Raw genomic sequence first — 21,749 nt, 5'->3', positions numbered from 1 at the left:
GACGGAATACCGGAGCTATGATTGGGGAATACAAACATCGTTTGATGTGAGAATCAAGTTCAAGGAGCAAATCAAAGCGGGGTGAGATGCCAAACACAGCGGGCATGCAGGGGTGACCCGCCCAATAAAAATCCCCGGTGCAGACCTCGTATTCATGCGTGGCGTGGGTCTTCAGCTACAAGCTCGAATATTCCAAAATTGGCATACATCATCATTGTTATAATATCCCGAGGTCTACGACCAAATAAGAACATTGATCTCAATAGAATAGATAGATCGTATAAGTGCCACAATGACAGACGACAGACGAGACGACAGAGGCATGGGGCCTGATAGAGTGCGGGATGTCCGAGAGTCTAATCTTAATTAGCCAAGCTGACGACCTGTGCGTGAGCCTGCAGCATAATCTCCGTGGGGGCCAAAAATAGTCAAAAACCTGAAAACTTGAATATCATCGTGAACACCCTTCGAGACCTTCTACGCTCCTGCCGGAAGCTTTTGCTCGGTCGCATGCGGACAATGTTGATTATACCCAGCGCGATGCGTATTTACGCGACACTCATACTTCCAACATATGCAGCAGCTGAGTTCCAGCGTTTCGCCTCGTGGTTTCCACGGTACGGTTCTGCCCTGACCAATCTGACCGACGGGGATTGCTCTGCGGAGTATTCGATCTATACAACAGATGCACTCCAAAATGCGACCACATTCCCGAAGTTAGAGAGCTGGGATGTAGACTCTGCTGCATCCCCCCTCATCGATTGTCTTTTGGAGAACACCCCAGAGATTTACAAATCTGCAATGGCAAGCTCTCAGGTGATGTTAGGCTTAATGCCCACAATACTTGTCAGTGTGGGACCCAGCATCTACGAAACATCCATCTTGTTTTCGTATGGCCAGCGAAATCTGCTGGGATTCTTGATTCTACTTGGGAGTCCATCTGTGCTCTTTGACAATACCGTTGGCTTCCGTCAACAAGTCGCGGACATCCTGAGCTCCCGGGATAATATATCCATGAGCCTTCTTGTCAGCCCTAATTGGTACATACTTCTGGTCGAATACACATTAGCCCTGGCTGCCATCGCCAATGTAGGCGAAGTTTGTTATGAGATAGGAACTCGATCAGTGACTTCAGTAGCACAGGACGCCCCCTATCTGGCTGCCATTTGGATTTTCGTGGGCGTCGTTACCCATCTTCTCGGGGCATCGATCTTCGCCATGATCAAGAAACGTCCTGATGCTCAAAACGTGAGACTATTTTTGCCTACTTTCAATTTGTGGGAATGGACCAGAAACCAATTTTGGCCGATGAAACAGGCTAAGAGAATTCAGTTGGAGTTTCTCCCATGCTCACTGCTTGAGATGATGCTATCTTGGCTCACGAGCATAATTGGCACGGTCAATTTGATTTTTGGAGTTCTTGTTTTCTCGAGTCTGATGTTCATTTCTATCAGAGATTGTCTCTTTATCGTCCTCCGATTTATGGCTTCTGCAATTGTATGCCGCGCTATAGCTCGTTACGAGATTTGCACAATACGCGATGCAATAGGCAATGAAGAAGAGTCGACATCCCTTCATGAGCTCAGATCATCCGGTGACCTCGGGACCTTGATAAGATGATATATACATAACTGTTGAGCTTCATTGTCATTGAAACATCTTGCTAATAAATTTTTGAAAATGTATTCTAGTGCCGGAGTCTCATCATTGGGTTTCTTCCATCCCGGGCTTGGATTCTGTGACAGCTCAGTTTGTATTCACTGGTTTGAAGTGATTACCCATACGTATTTACGCCTATCTGGAACTTTGGAATAAAGTTATAAAATGTATGTGTAAACCTAGTTATAGTCAAGGACCATGGGCGAGTTGTTGATATTTCCTGATCGGGCGAAAATAAAAGTGGAGAAAGTTTTGATCTCCAGCCCCTCCCAACTGAGTTCTTTCAAAGGAGAATTCTCATATTGATGCTCCCTCTTAGCTCTTTTTTTCCTCTTTCAAATTCAAAATATATCAAATGGCCGCATCAAAAGCCCTTGTCTTCGACATCGGCGATGTGCTCTACAATTGGGAAGCCCCTCCGGTAGGGACCACCACCATCCCGCCAAAAATGCTGCACGCCATGATCAAAACGTCAATTTGGGCCGACCACGACATTGGCAAATACAACGAAGCTGTCTGCTTCGCCAAACTTGCAGCAGAATTCGACCGAACTCCCGCCGAGGTCGACCTTGCCATTTCCTGGATTCGGGATGGGCTCCAATTGAATCAAGCGTTGGTTGATCAACTGCGATCACTGAAGACAAATCCCAATGTACAGGGACTGTATATCATGTCGAATATCTCACACGAGTTACTCACTCATTTACGAAGGAAAGATGATGGGATGGATTGGGATCTTTTCAAGGGAACGTTTGCTTCGGGGGAGGTGGGGTTGCGGAAACCAGATGCCGCATTCTATGAGCTTGTGCTTCAGAGGGTTGGTCATCCGGCTGAGGATGTCTTTTTTGTCGATGATAAGAAAGAAAATATTGATGCTGCTCGAGCATTGGGGATTTGCGGCGTCGTTTATACCGGTATGGCAGACCTGGAGGTCGCCATCAAAGACTTCTTAGGGTGATTCAGCAACAAAGTCAGGGGGCATACGGGTTCAGATGTCCTGTAAAATAAAATTGGCAAATTGAGGTTCATTGTTCATTTTTGCCTGCATCGCGCATCCAAGCCCGCCTATCTGCTCCATACAGGTAAGCTCGTTGAAGCCACACGTGCTTCCTATACAAGTACGCATTTCACCACCGGGCTTGGTACTGGCAGACATGGATATTTGATTGTCAAATTAAATCGTGCCATCTATATCAACATGAACATACACACAGTCCCTCTAGCAGCTGCACCATCCCCAATCTGGCTAGCGTATGCTAGTAAACATTCACCCGCGAGCTTGTCCCTCATTTTTTTCTCCCCCGCCTTCATGAAAATCCTCCGTTGACATCACACATCCTCGGCTGTTGTGGTATGATCTAAAACCTCCGAAATAACAAAAATCGCTCAAAGCCACGCTCAAAAAAATCGAAATGCTAATTTACAGAAAACGCCCATCTCTCCCCCCGAATTCCAATTTGAAGACCGTGAGCCTTGAGAGGATCAGATGAAAAAAAGCAAGCCAAGCCAGGATGTGCACCTAAGCGATGATCTGGCATTGAGATCATTGGCTCGGAAAGGTGAATGGAAACATCCGACTCATAAACCCGACAGGACCGGATACGAGTCGCCCCGCATTTTGTAAGCCGCGATGACAGGAGGGGTCGCCGATTTCCAATCCTCGAAGATATTGCCGTAGATGTCAATTCTTTCGTCTGGAGAGGTGAAGGTAATGCTGTCGGCGGTACGGGCAGTGTCGTTCAATTTAGGGTTGATGTCTTGGAGGGCGGTGGTGACGAGAATAACATCTTTCACGGACGCGGGGTTTGTCGCGAAGCGCAGGTATATGATGGTCATCTTTGCGGAGTGTAGCTTTTGTCTTTGGAAAGTTTTCCAAGTTTTCTCGCGAGGTCTCTGCTGAGACTCTCAGGAGCACATGTTCTCCAATATATACTCGTCTTTCAAGTGACATATGCGTGATAAGAGGCACCTCGCCTTCTCGGTGCTTTGCCGATCAGCTCAGAGACGAGGCTCGACATGCATTGGTCTGGCACTATCCTTGTCGCTTGCATCAGAGATAAGAAAACGTAGCCAATTAAAGGGCTAAAATGGGTCTCTTGGTCCCTAGTGCCTTCTTTTTATCCATTTAAACGTGAGAAAGATAGAAGCATATCTTATCGTCCCACTTGTAGATCTTGTCAGATTACGAATATGATAGCTTAATCGGTTTGGGATGCTCCGTACGCGGAGGGGAAGTCATCTTTGTATTATTCTTCTGTCTGGTGCAATGCCGATAGCACTGGACATGCAAGCCGCAGCGCAGAATTTCTTCGATTTCTTGACGCTACCTAGGCTTACTCATTCTCTTCGCGAAGGCGCTCCAGCAACTCCTGGTCAAAGATTCCAGGACCAGTGAGCTCATTTTCCAATGCTGAGATGGATGGCGTGAAGAAATAATCACCACCCTTCTGGACAACCCAGCTTTCTAAGGGCATGCGGGCCTCGGTGGGATATTTGCCATCAGGCAGACCGATTGATCGAGGTGGGTGGTGATCAAGCCTCTGGCCAACGATGGCATCAATGCCAGGTCCGTCGCCGCCAACAAAGTTGGTCTTGCGGTCGGGGAAGTGGTGGTTACTCGCCCAGCCTGCAAGATAAAAGGGTCAGTTCTGCCTCAAATAATTTGAGTATCTTCCGAGAACTTACGAGTAGTCAGGAAGTTGAATCCATTGCGGATGTCGCTCTGGTAGCAGACAAACAGCAAACCACGTTCCTTATCCGCGGCAGACTTTCTTTCGGCCAATTCCTCGGCGGTAACCTCATCTCCATAAGGAATTCCACGACGAATAATGACCGCGTGGTCATGGTCCAAGTCACCTCGAGGTCTCATCTTGCGGGTGTGTGCCGCAAAGGGACATTTGTTGTGCTCAGTGACGGGATGGTAATCAAAGTTGTTGGACGCATGCAAACTCGGGTCGGAGTCATCGTGAGGAGACTCATCAACGGGAGTTCCTGAGAAATTTATAAATTAGCAAACGGACAGAACCTTTGCGCTGTTTCTGACGTACCGTTCTTCCATCTGCCCATCAGGTAAGCGGCAAGCTTCTCGCCTGGCCTGGGGTGGTCCTGGGTGAATGGGGCATGCTGGGCATTTTCCTCCATGAATCTGAAATATCGTTAGGATAGAAAATCTGAGAGCCCAGATGTGTAACTTACTCGTCAAACTCGGGAACGAGTTGTTGAAGATCGCGGAAGACAAGGAAACTTCCGTCTTTTGCCCATGCCGGCTGGGACATATCGTCACCCTCGTATCCACAAAGAATCAATCTATGCGTTGTTAGTCTATCGTTGGCTTCTTGCTTCATGATAGCAATTCATACCCTGGCTTTGTGGCTTTGGGCTCCTTGCCCGTCGGCACTCTCTCATCCCAGCCTTCAATGATTGGCTGACTGATTCCATCCTGGAATCCGAAGCTGTAGATAACATGAGTACATGCAACGAAGACATAATTCCAGCTTGGATTGACTTACTGCTCCTTTCCCTTGTGGATACCCGGGCGAACCTTCCCTTCCCGGACGAGTGTCAACTCTATAGAAGGGTCTTTGCTGATAACATATGTGTCCGGGTTCAGAGGTGCTCCAGCCTCAGCTAGGAAGTGCTGCTTGACCTCGCTGATCTTCGCATCTAAGTCGGACTTCAGACTCGAAGTGACCATGACCACACCATCGATAGTTCGCTCATTATCGCTAGTGGGGTGATATTCTTTGCGCAGCTCCTGAGGGTTGTCCCAACCTTCACCAACAAGATCGGCGTACATGCCCTTCTCGAATAATCCGCCGCGAAGTTGCTTCTTGCGGAAAATTGGAGAGAGCTTTCTGTCTCTTTTGACAAATTCCTGATCAGGAATATTGATGAATGCCCCCAGCTGGAATATATCAGTATTTCTGTAATAGACATATTATGAGATGAACTCCACGGATGACTTACTGCTTCGAGACCAGTGGAAGTAAATGAGATATTTACTCCTGGCAGCGCCTGGAGCTTCGCCGACTTCTTGGATAGCTCGGCCTCTCTCCTCGCCTTTTTGATGATTTCACCCATGGCACAGGCATCCTGGGCAGTTGTGATTTTGGGAATGAATGTCTTGAGTCGAGACTTGAAATCAACCTTGTTTCGAATCCGGAAGAACAAGAATGTTTGGAATCTCTTGGGCAAACCAGGCCTGGAGTTATCATCAGCATGACAAGAAGCAGTGTTGAGATATTATCGAAGCAGGAACGTACCAAACATCACCCTGTATGTTTGCCTTGAGGGCAGGAGTGAGACTCATTGTGAAAGTTTGAGCCTGTGACTTGGAGTGAACAAAGTTACTCTGAGGTCATTGATAGACCGAAGAGGGGGGCATGTAGTTATAGGAAAAGTTGGATAGGGGTGCAAATTCAGGAAGCATGAATCGCCTCTCCAGCCCAAAGCCAGCCAAGGGCGGGGCAGATTGTGCAAGATGCAAGTATGGAGTAAGTTTTACAGAGTAGTGACTGATCTAATGCACCATGATAAATCAGGTCTAGATCGTCAATTGTAAATGGGGCATGTCGGATTGGACAGCGTCATGAAAATCAATGTTCGCGGGTGACACAATCGTACATTCAGCTGCAACGGGAGATGATCGCTCATGTACATCATCTCCTACTTCGCACACGAGCATGTGTAAGGTCAAAAGGCTTTCGATTATATCCAGCAATCAGCCATTGGACAGGAAGTTCGTTTGAGTTTTCCAATGATAGTTTTGGTCGCGGACATACCGCTGTTGATCCCTTCAGCTCACCGAGTTTGATTCCAACGTACGGAGTATCGAGTACTCCGTACCTACTCCATAGACGGAGCACGGAGGACACAAAAATGATATCAGGCTAGCAGTTTGAAAGGTCAACGGAGCCGAAGCCCACTTGACATCCACATTGGACCCGCTGGTCGCCCAACCTTCCTCGGCTGATAGGGTTTCACTCCAGCGCATTGGAGCGATCCCGACCCCCTGCAGGATCTCCGTGAGTGGGTGAACTTGGCTAGTGCGGTGATATCATGATTTGAAAAACAGATCTCTCTACTCCTCACGGAGCATGCATCCCCACATGCCATTCGCCCGGCAGTGGTGCTCCGTAAGTGGATTATACTTGGGCAGACTATTGCCGGATGTAACCATTCCCACATGGGGCTGGCCCAGCCAGAGATGTGGAATCAGACGCCTCATCTTTCATTATTTGAGTCTCGGCTTTCGGATCGGGCGGCTGCAATATCACCATCGCTGGGCATATCGACGTCCTGCTATCCTCTGGTACAGCGGAGGGGAACTTCGCAAAAATTGCGGAGCTATGATGAACACTTTGACAGGTCGAGAAGAGAGTTACTGCAGGAATGTCGATCTATGTCTCACAAGCAAATATTTGGAGGGGGTTCAGAGTAAAGCGTACGGGGTACGTGCTTGTACGTGCTGATCGGAGTTTCAACATTGGCTCGAGGACAGGGCCGTCCCAGCGGATGCGGGCCGGGCTCCACCCTTCGGCGCTACGACGAACTATCAATTCTGCAGCTCTCAGCGATCGACAGTACTTTTGCTAAACCAATCATTTATGTTCGATTGGTCAATCGGCAATCTTTGTGACAAAAGGATCTGGAATCCCCACATCTTCAAACACCGCGCAGCTGAAAATGTGTGCCATGGTTGGATCTATTGACCTCCCAGTGGATCTGCGACTATGCAGAAGCAGATGTAGATCTTTGGATCTATCTCCACCGTGGTCCAAGTTTGAGTTTTCTTTCCCTGCTCGTTCTGACACCGCAACTAGAGGTGGCGTCGTGATGCACACGAGAAGCTCAAACACAGGATGTCCGTCATGTTATTGACGTCTGTGCTGCATTTGAGTCCACGCTCAGCACCACCTCGGCCCCGAGGTGCTGGATCTAAGACACATCGGGTTTCGATAGATCGACCCATTGGTCACATTCTGCGTAATGCTTTTCTGATTTTCTGTGTCGATGAAGATCCCTCGCCTGTCCCTTGCACAAGGTGGTTCCCCTCTGACAGCGGAAGTTTTTGGTACTGCACTTATATGCGGCAGCGTCGCACCAGGCATTTTCAGCTCACAGACGTGAATTGAGGTCTTCGTGAAGAATACCTTTACCTCATTCTACTCCCCCGGTCTGCTTGCCAACTTCGCCCAACATGAAACTGCGATGGGTTGGGCTCCTTCTTGGAGCTTCCATTGGCGGTGTCAATGGTATGGCCGAATACATGGCCGAAGCCATGAGAGGCGAGCGTGTTAGTGGCTTTGCCAAGGTCGACAAGCCTACCTGGGAACCCCAGTTCGTGGACGAGTCACCACCATACCAAGGGCACCGAATTCCCCGTCAAGATTGGAAGGTGACTTGCAGCAGCTCTGTTCGCGGCTACGCATGCAAGAACGCTATCGACGGAAAGAGCAAAACTGCCTGGCGCAGTGATCCCTCCAGCAAGGGTCACACTTATATCGTTGATCTGGGAGCCTGGTACCAAGTCAGCGCTGTCGTTGTTCTCCCTCCCACGGAAACGGGCGTTGAAGGCCTCATCACCCAGCACAAGATCTGGACCAGTGATGACCATGAGACATGGAAGGGTCCCGTCGCATATGGCATGTGGCCCAACACAAACAGGCAGCGAATGTCCGCATTCGAGCCTTCGACGACTCGTTACGTGCGCATCACCACCGAGTCCGACGATGCGAACCCATGGGTTGGTATCTCCGAGTTGAACATCTACGGTGTCCTCTATACCATTCCCCGTGACCCTGCTCTTGGTGTCTGGGGACCAACCCTCGACTTCCCCATCGTGCCTGTCTCCGGTGCTCAGGAGGGATCTGGCATGCTCGCTCTTTGGTCCTCTTGGGATGACGATCAGTTCCACTCCACCCCCGGCGGAAAAACCGTTATGACCCGCTGGAACCCATTGACTGGCGAGGTCACCAAGCGCACTGTCACGAACACTCACCATGACATGTTCTGCCCCGGAATCTCTTATGATGGAACCGGTATGATGGTTGTCACTGGTGGAAACGATGCCTCGGAGACCAGTGTTTATGACGCTGCTCACGACGAGTGGTTCCGTGCCAGCGAGATGCAACTCCGTCGTGGTTACCAGGCATCTACCACTCTTTCCGACGGTCGTGTCTTCGTCATCGGAGGATCCTGGGCTGGTGGCTCCAACGTCGCCAAGGACGGCGAGGTCTATGACCCAGCGACACAGAACTGGACCATGCTCGCAGGTGCGACGGTCCGCCAGATGCTGACGGAAGATATGGAAGGCCCGTGGCGTGCGGACAACCATGGCTGGCTCTTCGGATGGAAAGACCTCAGCGTCTTCCAGGCTGGACCTAGCAAGCAGATGAACTGGTACTCCGCCCATGGCAATGGTAGCGTTCAGGAAGCAGGACGCCGTATGGATGACGAGGATTCCATGTCCGGTAACGCTGTGATGTTCGATGCTATCAGGGGCAAGATCCTCACCATTGGTGGTTCCCCCGACTATGATAAGTCGCCAGCTAGCCCTGCCGCACACATCATCACCATCGGTGAACCGGGACAGAAGCCTCATGTCCAGCTCGCCGGAAAGGGCGAGATGCATTTCGACCGTGTGTTCCACACCTCCGTGGTTCTCCCCGATGGAACCGTCTTCATTGCTGGTGGTCAGGCCTACGGTGTCGCCTTCAACGAGGAGAACGTCAGATTCATTCCCGAAATCTATGACCCCAAGACCGATACCTTCACCAAGATGCAGCAGAACAACGTCGTCAGAGTGTACCACACCGTCTCGATCCTACTGCCCGATGGCCGCGTCCTCAACGCAGGCGGTGGTCTTTGCGGCAACTGCACCGCCAACCACTACGACGGTCAAATCTTCACTCCTCCCTACCTCCTCACTGCCGATGGTCAGCCCAAGCCCCGCCCTGAGATTGTCTCTGGTATCCAGGACACAGCCGTCATTGGCCAAACTCTCCGATTCAAGACCTCAGGGCGTATCGTATCAGCTTCTTTGATCCGTCTGGGCACTGCCACTCACACTGTCAACACTGATCAACGCCGCATTCCCCTTGACGTATCGCCGACCTCAATCTTTGGCAGCAACTGGAAAGTGAGATTGCCCGCTGAGCCTGGCATTCTGATCCCCGGATACTGGATGCTCTTCGTCATTGATGCGGAGGGTGTGCCTAGTGTTGCGAAGATTATGATGATCAGTGTCAACAACCGGAATACGATTGGATCCTCCGACGATGATTACGACATCGAGAAAGAACACTGTAAGCATGGATCATTCAAGTCATCTTGGGATCCTTGGAACCCAATGCTAACTCGTCTTGCAGACTTTGGTTCGTCGTTGAGGATGGAGTTGGTCAAAAGGTGGTTCTCATAAATAGGCACGATTTCAAAGCGATTTGGTTATGCAGCAAGTGCGATGACCAGAAACATATAAGTCGAGCCTTCGACAGATTTCATCACATGTTCAAATATTCTCCCATAAAGTAGAAACCTCCGTGGGACATGTTCCACTGCCCCTGAAACTCATGAAAAGAGCACTTTGAATGGAGGGTCAGAGGTTCAATTCTAGTGATGTAGTAAGGGTAGATCTCGGAATTTGACTGTAACAACAGGTGATGCGAGTGGGATATCATATCTTGAAGGGTGGAAAGGACCCCGTTGCCTGTTCTCAATCAAGCATATTTGAAATTGTCAACGTCGAAATATACGTGCTGAACAAGGCGAGCGAAGATCTGAAATAGTTCGAATTGGTCATTGAGGGTTATATACAAGCAATAAATTGCCGAGATGGGGTATGCTTCTCGATCCCGCTATAAAATGCCGAAAAATGGCAGTTGAATCAAAGACGCAATAAACGATTGAGAAACGCGCTTGGAGTCATGTCGATCTGTATAAGGATAATAACCGACAGGACTAAAGTCACCAGTATAATCTAAGTACGTGTTAGCTTTTGTGACAATTTTCGAGCAATTCTCACTCACAATGAAAAGAAACATTCCGACAGAATTCAATTCCCACCCTCCAGTATAAATTTTCCCCCGCGCCATGGCATTTTGCTGTTTCCAAAAACGAAAGGCACCAATCAAAGCGACAATGACAGCCACAAAGTGGCATGCGACAGATAATGGAACACCTACATCGTGGAATGAAAGGCGATCAACGTGACCCTTCGGTCGTTGCAGGCGGAAGAGTTGGGCGACCAGTACCCCTTGCATCGCCACCACCGTCGAAGTACGGATATACGCGAGGAAGGTCCTTTCCAAAGCTTCGAAAGTGTCAACACGCTGCAGGTTAAGATCCAGAGACACACATACCGAAATGATCACGATTACTCTTTTGCGGCACCGTCAAAATAACATGTCTGGTCCAGAACCGACAGGTCTGACCCCAAAGACCCTTGCGAGGCTGGACATCGCGCGAGACGCGGGAGGTACGGGAGGTGCGGGATGTATGTGACACGGTACGATGTGGGACGTACTCCTCGCCTGAAGATGCAGATGGATCAGAGAGATCTAGCTGGTTGTCTTCGTGTGTTTGGATCTCGTGCAGCTCGAATCCCTCCCTTGGGTCGAAGCGGTCGGCGACGGTCATTGGGCGGGAGTCGGTGAGGAGGGCATTGGGTGGCTCAGCGACGGTTTCACGCTCCGTCATGATGGATGGCGATGGGTATTGTCATGCTGGTAAGGCCATTGGGGAAGTTGTTGTGTGTTGGTCACAGGAAAACAGGGATCGTTCCCCACGGATCGGCTCCAGCCGTCAAACGGTTTGCCCCGCCCGAGAGGATCGGACAACATCTCTCAATTGAGCAGTTGGAAAGCAGTTCGAGGAAGGACATTCCGAAAGGAGGTTGTGTGAAGCTCTGCAGAGACTATAAGAGAGATATACTAAGCTATTTTGCTTTCCCCACGGTCTCCATAATGCTCCTGTGCATTAATTGGATTTCGACCAATCAGAGGCCAAGAAACCGCGATTGCACCATTCTGGGTCGTGATGTTGAGATCTGCTGCCAATGACACTCGTGGACAACTCAACTGAATGGACCCTGGCGCTGTCAGCCCTGGACCCTAAATTCTTTGATCGACATTGCACTAGTCATTTAGTCCACTTTCAGCAATTGCCTAACGTTCCTCGCGGGATACAACGCCTCCAGATGATCGTTATATCGCAGCTAACCCTAATTTACCAATTGCCATTTCGAGGCTCAAAGTATTATTGACTTGGTACCACCTAGGCACCTGCTTGAAATTTATGTGGCTGCATTTGGCTGAACCATGAAAAGCTTGGCAATGGAATATTGAAAAGGTTGGAAAGGGATGCTATTTTTCTCTAAACGAATTATGACTTGATGAGAAACTTTGGAATCAACATGTGAAATCATTCGCTTCATTTTATGTGACCTAGAAGATGCGCCACCTAAGACCTTTATACATATGAACTTGCAAACATACATTAACCCAGCAAACCACTGGCCAGAGCTTCCAGATCGCCCAGTGTCTCGATAGACTTGGGCTTCGGGGCCTTCTCGTCCTTGTCGTCGGAGACACGCTGCTTCTTGCTGGGTCGGGGCTCGGACTCGGGCTCTGAGTCGGAACCAGGGATCTCGAATGGTACATGAGGCAAATGGGAGAGGCCTTGGAAATCGCCTTCTTCCTCCGCCTCGGCTGCAATTTCGGCACGCTCGCGGGCCTTGCGCTTCTCCTTCTTCTCCCGGCGCTTCTCGCGCATGACTTCCTTGTCCTCGATATCGGCTTGGCGAGTGCGCTCCGTCTCACCTTCCAAGAACTTCTGGCGCTGAGTATCGGCGTCGCCCTTCGCCTTGAAGGCATCTTCGGACTCCATTTCGTAGACTTCGTGTGCATTGCCCTCGTCGTCGTAGATTAGCTTGGTACCCTTGCCCTTGAACTTGAGGAGCTTCTTCTTGGACTTGAGAAGCTTCTCGCGTCGCTTCGAGTCGATGATGAGGGGGTCTTGGCCCGGCAGGTGTACTTTTTTGACGCCGGTATCCTCCTCCGCGTCAGAGTCGGAATCGGAATCAGAATCGGAGTTGGAACCAGATTCAGAAGCGTTGCCCAGATTGTCATCGCCCGCGGCAAAGCGGCGCTTGACGGACAAGAAGTCGGCATCCTCGTCAGCCTCGTCGTCAACATCTTCGCTTGTTTTCTTGGTTCCATTGTCGATGGCCGTGCCATCGTCATTGATAAGCTTGGAGTAGTGATCCGCCAGCACACCTTGGTTACGACGCTCGAACATGCGGTCGTACCGTGTGCGCACTTCTTTGTCGTCCTTCTTATCCTTCTTCTCTGCGTCTGAGTCGTCATCACTGGACATGTGAGCCATTCTCCATGACTCGTTCTTGCGCTCCTTCGCATCGTCACCCTTAATGAACTTGATGCGGGGAGCACCAGGAAGACCCAGACTCTGTGCATATTCTTCTAAAGGAAGCTCCTTGATCTTGAAGGTTTCCTTGTCCTTTTGGACGTATACCGACTTGACGTAAGAAATGAAGGCTTTTTGACCGAGGTACTTCAGCTCTGGGTCCTTGAAACACATGTTTTGCAACTGATTCTTGACACTGTGCTGTTTGTTTGCTTTGATGTTGATTCGCACAATGGGAACCTTCTTCTGTTCGAGCTGGCCGAGGAATCCCTTCTCCTCGCTAGGGTCCAGGAACAGCACAGCACGACCAACTCGCTCATATCGAGCGGTTCGTCCGACACGGTGAATGTAAGTGTCAGCGTCCTCGGGGCAATCCATTTGGATAACCCAATCGACTGCGGGGAAATCGAGACCACGTGCAACAACATCGGTGGCGAAAAGGACTGCGTGTTGAGCCTGTGAGAACTTTGTCGTGACATCAAGACGACCACCTTGTTTCTGGCGTCCGTGCAAATGCAAGAGGGAGATACCGGGCTGCAAGTGGCGCAATGCTTCGTAGCAATAGCGGACTTGCTTGCCCGATGACAGGAAAACAATGGTTTTGGCTTTGAGGTTGGCGCGAATGAAACTCCAAAGGGTATCGAGCTTTTGTGGCAATGGAATGACGGTGTAGTGTTGTTGGAGGGTGGATGGGGTTGCTGATTCGGCAGCTTCGTGAACCGAGACGTACTCGGGGTCTTGTAGACTCAGTCTAGCCAAATCACCGACCTTCTTGGTCTGTGTGGCACTGAACAACATGGTCTGGCGCTGTTTAGGAAGATGGTCGATAATGGCGTCCACGGTCTTCTGGAAGCCCATGTCCAAAATTCTATCGGCTTCGTCCAACACCAGCATCTGCAAATTATTCGTCTCGAACATGGCAGTCTGATCCAAATGTTGCAACATACGACCGGGTGTGCAAACCAAAATGTTCATGCGACCCATGCGGTCTTGTTCCTCGCGCAGACTCTTTCCACCAATAATCAGACCCGCGGAGAAGTGGTGATTCCTTCCAATCTTCCTTAATTGTTCGAAAATCTGGATCGCGAGTTCACGTGTAGGTGACAGAATGAGTGCGCCGAGACCGTCGAGTTCAGTCCATTTTTTGCGATAGAGGTTCTCGATAACGGGGACAAGGAAGGCGAGGGTCTTTCCGCTACCGGTCTTGGCTGCGCCGAGGACGTCGCGACCCTTGAGGCCATGGCTAATCGCACGCGCTTGGATATCGGTAAGAGTCTTGTAGTGAGAAGCTGAAAGCCCAGAGGCTGTCGGTTCAGAGAGTGGGAGATCGGTGAAGTTTTTGAGTGAGGTTTTGATGTCGAGATCTTCGACTCGTTTCACGAGGTCTGAGATTTCCTCTTGACCGCGCTTGCGCTTCAAGAGCCTGCTTGAGTCTTGATGGACCTTAGCCTTCGGCTTGCCTTTCTCTCCTCGAGGCGCCATTATGTTGCTGAGTTGATCTTGGAAAGTTGCGGGCGGTGAAAACATCTTTTTTTCGGTCGAAGCTTGGCAGAAAGCGGTACGACGGGCGGTGAGATACTCAATCTATGCAAGGTTCCATACTCGTTTGATACCTGTTTGCCTTCAGTGTTTTTGACTGGAATTTTGAGAAATCTGCTCCTTGAGCTAGGAATAACATTCAAAATACAATAGCCTTGAATTTTTGCCCAAATTGACACAAGTTTTATAGTTACTGTACTGCACCTGCCACTGAGCGTTCCTAAACATTCGCGTTTGGCGCTAAATATGCTGACTCAGCCAGAGATAAGCCCGCCTTCTCTTATCTGGTCTTGAGCTTCGATCTTCGATCTTCAAGTCAAGCTGCTGACCAGTCTACGTTTGGCTCATCATGGCGGATGATGATCAGGATATCTTTGACTCCCTTGAAAGGGAGGCCTCTGATTTTAACAAGGTATGATACTCTGCCCGACCGCAAGCAATCATAGTGACTGACACGCGACAGGATGCCGAAATTGATCGCATTCGCAAGGCATTCAGTCTTGATGCGTAAGTTCAACCCCGTTGGAAACTTCCAGAGCGCCGTTCTCTTCTTTTCGTAATAAGAAGCACTAACCCACCTTAGCTACGCTGTCCTGGACCTGCAGCCCGGTGTCCCAGAGAAAGACATCAAAATACAGTACCGCAAGAAGTCTCTCCTCATTCACCCCGACAAGACCAGAAACCCTGCCGCGCCCGATGCTTTCGATCGGTTGAAAAAGGCCCAGACAGCTCTCCTCGATGAGAAGCAACGCACCTACCTTGACGAATGTATATCGGATGCGCGTCGGCTTTTGATTCGTGAGCACAAGTACACAGTCGACTCGCCCGAATTGAAGACGGAAGAATTCAAGGAAGAGTGGCGCAAGAAAACAGTTTGGGTGCTCCTAGAAGAAGAAGCGCGCCGCCGCCGACAGCTCAAGGCGCAAATGCAGGAAGAAGGCCGAGAGCAGCGCAAGGAAGATGAGGAGATCGAGGCACGGAAGCGAAAGCGCGATCACGACAAGAAGTGGGAAGATACTCGGGATGAGCGCATTGGTAGTTGGCGGGATTTCCAGAAGGGACGCAAGGGCGATGACAAGAAGAAAAAGAAAAAGATGAAGGTGCTGGGATGAATTAGCAATACGGCGTTTTGGGTAATATTTCATAGCCACGGCTATCAAAGACACATTTGAGGCTGATCCACGAGAATCTACCGAATTCCACAGATAAGCGGCGGGGACGCGGGGTCCCGGAAGTTAAAGTGGACTTGTTCTCTCTCCCTTATTTGACTTGCATAGGACTTGCATTTGACAGTAGACCGTGGTTAACGTGCTGTGACCGTTGGAATCCAAGTACATTTGCGGGTGTTTGACTTCTCCCCGCAGTGGATTAAGTCATTGTGCCCGGAGGAAAACCCACCCCACCTGAACCTCGCTCCGTCAACAACACCACCATGACTCAATCGGCGAAATCACCGCTGCCTCAGGATCACCTCAAGCCCTTTCCTCCAGTCTCACCCACGCCATCGCAGCCTGCCGCCGAGCCATTGGACAACGCCCGGGCCGAGGTCAATCGCAATGGGAACTCCGACACAACTCCCTCCGAGCCCAATGACCTCCCACCCCTCCCAGACGTCGTTTCACGTATCCACGCCCGCGTGAAGTCCTTCTTGGCCGAGACACACCCACCAGATTCCCTGCTCGCCTCGGTGCAGCGCCAAACCCGCATCTCACTGGACGTGGTGTCAAGCGCGCTCAAGCGATACAAACTCTCCGAACTCTCCGTTTCCTATAATGGCGGCAAGGATTGTCTAGTCCTTCTCATTCTTTTCCTGGCTGGGTTACACCCTGAAAATAACACCGAGGCCCAGAATACGGAATCCGAAGCCCAAATAGCCGCCGCAACATTTATCCCATCAATCTACGCTCTGCCGCCAGACCCGTTCGATGCAGTTGAAGACTTCGTAGTCACTTCTGCCGAAGCATATCATCTCGCTATAACAAAGTACACAACCTTACCGCCTGCGTCAACACTACGCTCCAGTTTTGAGGATTACCTGACACGACACCCTGGCATCAGGGCGATATTCGTTGGCACTCGGCGGACAGATCCGCACGGGGCGCAGCTGACCCACTTTGACCGGACGGACGGGGGCTGGCCCGACTTTATGCGGGTGCATCCTGTGATTGACTGGCATTATGCGGAGATTTGGGCGTTCATCCGGCATCTGGACTTGAGGTATTGTTCCCTCTATGACGAGGGATACACGAGCCTCGGAGGAACATCTGATACGCATCCCAACCCTAAACTGCAGAGTGATGGGGATTACCTCCCTGCGTACCAGCTGACGGAGGATGTGGAGGAGAGACTTGGGCGGAATTGACTTGAATAGCGCGTATCTTCCCTGTGTATAGACTGAGAGAACCATTGCCCTTTTCATAGATTGCACGTTACAGCTTTGCTCACCTCACCGGAGCTCCGAACATGAACACTATTTGGAATCAGTTTTTGGTCTGGAATAATATCATATTAGTCTGCGCAACCCCTCTGGTGCGATGTTTTTGCTCTTGAAACGAAGTCTTGGAACACGTGTCTGGAACATACACATATTGCTGGAAACATGCAAAGGTTTATAACTGCCAGAGAAAGAAAAGAGAAAAGAAAAGAGAAAAGAAAAGAAAAGAAAAGAAACTCAGTCCCGCTCAACCTCCATAATAATAGTGAAACCCATAATAATATCGAAAGTCGTGAATCGTGAATCGTGAATCGTGAATCGTAAAGCTGGTCGTTCATAATAAAAGGCAAAGCTGCGCGATACATCCTCATACATTCTGCGAATAGTAAGAGATGCTGCGTATTCTGTAACTGTTAAACACCTTGTGGTGGCCTTGCGGATATTGCCATTGACGGTAAGGACCAGCAAACCATCCCATGCACGAATATGCGCGTGGGATAGTTTCGTACCGGTGGCTAGGCACATTAGCGGACAGGGGAGAGAATAATCATGGGAGCCGAGTCGGCAGAGGAGGATCGGGGTCTGGAGTTCTCCTTGCGAGGGGTGGAAGCGTATGAGTGAGACTCCGTCGAGTTCCCTGGCACAACAGTCTTGGATGAGCCACCGGAAAGATCAGTGCAAGAGCGACGACCCAGAGAAAGAGCTCGGCCCCGACGAGCAGGTGTGGCATCGAGAGCATTGAGGCTTCGGGACGACAACGAGCTATCTCGGGCGCTGCTAGGAGCTTTCTTCATGTGTGGGTGACTGTCACTATTGTCAGCATGCTGTAGGTACTCGTGGTTTTGAAACTTACCATGGGGAGATCGTAGTGGCCGGGGTCCAGTTAGAGCCAACCCCGGCTGGGGAGACGTAGCTGACTTGAGAGTTGGGTGTGAGATGAGAGCCACGTCGCATCGTGGGGGAGGGAGTAGATCCCTGCACCACCTCCACCGAGTAGTTGTACTCTCCAGCGCGGTAAGCCCGACGCTCATTGCTTTGCTGCTTCAAGATCTTCTGGGCTTTGGTATCAGCGAAGCGCAAGAGCAACTTCACTCCATCCTCCTTGGCGACGTTGTGGAATTCAATCAGAACCTTTTCTGCAACGTCGCGGTTCTCGAATCTGTTGATCAGGGTACAATGTTTAGTTTCATACAAGCCATGAGGTTCAAGCATGGGACCTCGTACCGTGCAAATCCCACTTCCTTGCTCACACCTGTTTTCTCATCCCGGCTGATTTTCTCCGAAATCACACGCCATGGCTCGAAGTGACGTCGAAGGTCCTGTGATGAGTGTTAAGATTGCATTCGCAGGTAACAGGATAAAACTCACGGCCTCTGTCCAGTCAATTGGAATGTTGGTACAATAAATATTGGTAGAAGACTTGTCCTCGAGATCCTTCAACCGAGAGTTGCGAGACTTTTGAGCAAAGCTGGCTTGGTATCCCAGGTAGAAGAAGCCCCGGATACAGTTCTCGCAAGACTCAAAGTTGTAATACTGAACGAACCCGAAGCTATTCAGAAGTCAGCAGAATTCAAGAGGAGCCTTTGTTGGCACGGATGGAACTTTACCCTTTGCAGAGACTGGAATCCAGATCGACAATAGCCTTGCAGCGCTCAATCTTGCCGAACCGAGCAGCATAAGCATGGAGCATCTCATCGGAGGTCTCAGGGAGAAATCCACGAATGTAGACATTTGTAATGCCCTCACGGTTCTCCAGGCACTTCGCCAGTGTCAGCTCCGAGGGGTTGGTCCACATGGCAGGAACAGCGCGGGGGATGGCAGGCTCTTGTTGAGTGATGGCCTCCAGATCTTGAACGACATATCCATTTGGCGTCTTCATCATTTGAAGAGGGAGTGAGAGCGACCCAATCTGAGAAGCGATGCTGCCATAAGAATAAGCCCCGATTGATGACATGGAGCTACCATCAATGGAGGAAACGTATGGGGAAGCGTAGTATTGAAATTGGTTCGCGTTCTCAATTTGGGCTCCGTTCTGGGCGTCGGTGACGTTCCAGACACCTTGTTGCTTGATGTTCTTTCCATCTTGCACATCGTAGCTCATCACATAAGGCCAGGAAGAATAAGCACCAGCCATCATGGGTCCGACATTTGGGTAGATACCAGGTGAAAGGTAGGATACTTGGCTCATCTGATCATTCTGGCCAGGTACAGTGTTGGGAACAAACGAAGGCACGGTCGGAACACCATTGAAGACAGTTGAGTTGGGAAACAGGATGAAAGGGCTGTTGTAGGCACGATTCGCATTCGACCAGTCCAGACTCGTGTTCATTTGAGCGGAAGAGTTGTTCTTTGAGCCACTGTACTTGGAGCGAGAGCTCTGTGCATGCACACGATTGAACATGTGGTTCAGACTCAGATTGCTGCTTTCACAGGAGGTTGGGTTGGTGGATTGCTGGTATCGCGGACCATATGGCGTGCGAGGTTCGTTTTGGTGGTACTGTCCAGACTGGGAGCTCGAGGTCTGGCCGGAGCCAGACGAACTTGTGTGCTGGGAGCCCTGATGGTGCATGACGAGATACCTTGTCTGGTAGGAGGCAGGGCGTTAGTGTGTTGCTCGAGGCTCATCTGGCTCGCTCTGGACTGAACCAAATTCCCCAATCGGGAGAGGTTTCCATCATAGCAAGTCTCACCTGTTTTCTTGTTCCAATTATATAAACCCGACAGAGTCTGGGCACAGGCCAGAATTGTCAGTAGCGAGCACAGGAAAACAGAGGTGACAGAACGTGACCAAAAGTGGAAGGGGGGGCTCACCTGCAGACCCAGACGGGCGCTCTCCTCGGAGACTGACAGGGACCAACCACTCAAGGTGGATGTATACGACAACGAAAGTCTGGACAGCCAGAGGGATGGATAGACAGAGAGATGGGAGCAATGGGAATGGTGATGGGGATAAGTTGGGAAGAATAGGGGAGAAATATAAGTCCATGAGCTGGAAGAGGAAGGCGTGGAGAGATAGAAGGAGCTCGGTCACCCGCTGGGGGAAAGAACGAGTGAGGAAAGTCACATGGGAGACGGCGACTCTATATGCGCCTGCGTTGGAGCATGCAATCTTAACATGGGGGTCCCTTGTCAAAAATGAGTTATTATAGCTTGAAAAGATTTGGAACTATATGTCGTTGTTGGTAATAGTGCTCGCAAGGGCTCTCGTTTTGTTTATCTATATCAGAAAGTAGTATGCAGTACATTGCGGAAGGTACTTGGGGCACCATATATACCAGTACTGCTTTACCCGGACTTCTCTTGCAGCCACTTGTAGACAACTGAGAAATCTTTGCCACGGTGCTTCTCTTCAACCTCCTTGTAGACCTCGCGGGCCTGAGAACCCAGGGCGAGAGGGGTCCCAGATTCTTCCGCAGCCGTAAGAGCCAATCGCAGATCCTTGTGCATAAGACTCACCCCGAAGCCACCTTCATATCCACGCGACGCGGGGGCGGTCTCGACAACGCCAGGAACGGGGTTGTTGACCTCGGAGGGCCAGCAACGACCGGTCGACGAATTAATCATTTCAGCTAACGCCTTAGGCTCGAGACCCCAACGAACACCTAGGTTCATAGCCTCGGCAGTGGCGATGTTGTTCAGGGCCAAGATGTAATTGTTCGCCAGCTTACCGGAGACACCAGCACCGGGCTCCCCGAGATGCCAGGCCTTCTTGCCCATCAAAGCTAGTACGCCGCGAACACGCTCGAGCAACTCGTTCGATTGCGAGGGGGCGCCAAACATGAACGACAAAGTTCCAGCTCGAGCACCAACCACGCCACCTGACACAGGGGCATCCACGAACCGACCAGTCTGTGTGGTGTGGATGGCATTGGCGATATCCTTCGATGTAACTGGGTCAATGGTAGACGTGTCTATAAAGAGGCGCTCCTGCTCAAGGGGTGGGAGTGCGCCATGTTTCAAGATGGAGTGGTAGACATCGATGACATGTTGTGATTCTGGAAGGCTGGTGACCATCACTGTCTGAAGAAGAGATGAGCAGTGAGTAAAGAGCACGGTCCAAGAGCTAGTCCAGCCACAGGACCCGCAGAAGCTTGGTACTCACCGATTTCTCCGCAACTTCGCGTGCGTTTTCTGCAAGTTCAACCTGACCTTCGTTGGCGCCTGCGCCATTGCTGCGTGCAGCCTCCTTGGCCTCTGCAGCGAACCGTTTCATGGCATCTTCGTTAATGTCACGCACGATCAAGGTATCGGATGCGGGGATCTTGGCGCGAAGGTTTTTGGCCATATTGTACCCTTAGCATAGTCAGGCAATGAATTCATGATTTTGTTGGTCTGACACAACCGAGGTCATTGAGCTAGATTGCAAACATACCCATCTGTCCAAGGCCGACAAAACCCCACGTCGCATCACGCTGCATGGTCGTGGAGAAAGCTCGGGCCGAGCTGGACGGCCAGCGTCGGAGATCCACTGCGGAGGCATGGAACAGGGTCGCCCTTCGGGGGGCCCCTAACACCACTCGAAGACTCATATTCTGTCGAGTTGAAAGACTGCTGAACGTTATGCAATGTTCCGAGCAAGGTCTGTCTGTCAATGAGGTAACGCGCAGAGAATGTGGTGCGCAGTAAGCACAATGTGAACGCCAGATGCGGAGCAAGTGGTGTTGGTAGTTCGGAGTAAACAAGACCTTTAATGAAT

At 50.5% G+C, this 21,749-nt stretch overlaps 10 protein-coding genes across 10 annotated transcripts; 4 read left to right on the top strand and 6 right to left on the bottom strand.

Moving 5' to 3' along the window:
• Positions 1-2,014: 2,014 nt before the first annotated feature.
• N7506_002235 (HAD-like protein) lies at positions 2,015-2,617 on the top strand (the record flags this gene model as incomplete). The annotated part of the gene is made up of 1 exon (XM_056951531.1): positions 2,015-2,617. The coding sequence occupies one exon, from the start codon at positions 2,015-2,017 to the stop codon at positions 2,615-2,617; it is 603 nt and encodes a 200-aa protein (XP_056817446.1).
• A 620-nt stretch (positions 2,618-3,237) lies between these two features.
• N7506_002234 (uncharacterized protein) lies at positions 3,238-3,495 on the bottom strand (the record flags this gene model as incomplete). The annotated part of the gene is made up of 1 exon (XM_056951530.1): positions 3,238-3,495. The coding sequence occupies one exon, from the start codon at positions 3,493-3,495 to the stop codon at positions 3,238-3,240; it is 258 nt and encodes an 85-aa protein (XP_056817445.1).
• Positions 3,496-3,992: 497 nt separating this feature from the next.
• Positions 3,993-5,968, bottom strand: N7506_002233 (Dyp-type peroxidase; the record flags this gene model as incomplete). Its single annotated transcript, XM_056951529.1, has 8 exons — positions 3,993-4,285; positions 4,345-4,650; positions 4,707-4,804; positions 4,855-4,965; positions 5,019-5,111; positions 5,169-5,563; positions 5,626-5,860; positions 5,922-5,968. The coding sequence occupies 8 exons, from the start codon at positions 5,966-5,968 to the stop codon at positions 3,993-3,995; spliced, it is 1,578 nt and encodes a 525-aa protein (XP_056817444.1).
• Positions 5,969-7,858: 1,890 nt separating this feature from the next.
• Positions 7,859-10,078, top strand: N7506_002232 (uncharacterized protein; the record flags this gene model as incomplete). The annotated part of the gene is made up of 2 exons (XM_056951528.1): positions 7,859-9,965; positions 10,029-10,078. 2 exons carry the CDS (start codon positions 7,859-7,861, stop codon positions 10,076-10,078), a joined length of 2,157 nt encoding a protein of 718 aa, XP_056817443.1.
• Positions 10,079-10,543: 465 nt separating this feature from the next.
• N7506_002231 (DUF202 domain-containing protein) lies at positions 10,544-11,355 on the bottom strand (the record flags this gene model as incomplete). Its single annotated transcript, XM_056951527.1, has 3 exons — positions 10,544-10,636; positions 10,686-10,969; positions 11,019-11,355. 3 exons carry the CDS (start codon positions 11,353-11,355, stop codon positions 10,544-10,546), a joined length of 714 nt encoding a protein of 237 aa, XP_056817442.1.
• A 798-nt stretch (positions 11,356-12,153) lies between these two features.
• dbp4 (RNA-dependent ATPase HCA4) lies at positions 12,154-14,562 on the bottom strand (the record flags this gene model as incomplete). The annotated part of the gene is made up of 1 exon (XM_056951526.1): positions 12,154-14,562. One exon carries the CDS (start codon positions 14,560-14,562, stop codon positions 12,154-12,156), a length of 2,409 nt encoding a protein of 802 aa, XP_056817441.1.
• A 406-nt stretch (positions 14,563-14,968) lies between these two features.
• On the top strand, positions 14,969-15,731 carry N7506_002229 (uncharacterized protein; the record flags this gene model as incomplete). The annotated part of the gene is made up of 3 exons (XM_056951525.1): positions 14,969-15,031; positions 15,083-15,126; positions 15,203-15,731. 3 exons carry the CDS (start codon positions 14,969-14,971, stop codon positions 15,729-15,731), a joined length of 636 nt encoding a protein of 211 aa, XP_056817440.1.
• Positions 15,732-16,051: 320 nt separating this feature from the next.
• On the top strand, positions 16,052-16,981 carry N7506_002228 (FAD synthase; the record flags this gene model as incomplete). The annotated part of the gene is made up of 1 exon (XM_056951524.1): positions 16,052-16,981. The coding sequence occupies one exon, from the start codon at positions 16,052-16,054 to the stop codon at positions 16,979-16,981; it is 930 nt and encodes a 309-aa protein (XP_056817439.1).
• Positions 16,982-17,577: 596 nt separating this feature from the next.
• On the bottom strand, positions 17,578-19,622 carry N7506_002227 (uncharacterized protein; the record flags this gene model as incomplete). The annotated part of the gene is made up of 5 exons (XM_056951523.1): positions 17,578-17,857; positions 17,907-18,212; positions 18,278-18,372; positions 18,422-18,602; positions 18,661-19,622. 5 exons carry the CDS (start codon positions 19,620-19,622, stop codon positions 17,578-17,580), a joined length of 1,824 nt encoding a protein of 607 aa, XP_056817438.1.
• A 716-nt stretch (positions 19,623-20,338) lies between these two features.
• Positions 20,339-21,582, bottom strand: N7506_002226 (Dehydrogenase multihelical; the record flags this gene model as incomplete). The annotated part of the gene is made up of 3 exons (XM_056951522.1): positions 20,339-21,073; positions 21,156-21,346; positions 21,426-21,582. The coding sequence occupies 3 exons, from the start codon at positions 21,580-21,582 to the stop codon at positions 20,339-20,341; spliced, it is 1,083 nt and encodes a 360-aa protein (XP_056817437.1).
• Between the last annotated feature and the right edge of the window lie 167 nt (positions 21,583-21,749).

This window comes from Penicillium brevicompactum (genome assembly GCF_028827555.1).
Source record: "Penicillium brevicompactum strain IBT 35665 chromosome Unknown utg000001l_segment0_segment0, whole genome shotgun sequence".
NCBI classification, from domain to species: domain Eukaryota; kingdom Fungi; phylum Ascomycota; class Eurotiomycetes; order Eurotiales; family Aspergillaceae; genus Penicillium; species Penicillium brevicompactum.
This window is presented reverse-complemented; position numbering and strand designations above follow the sequence as displayed.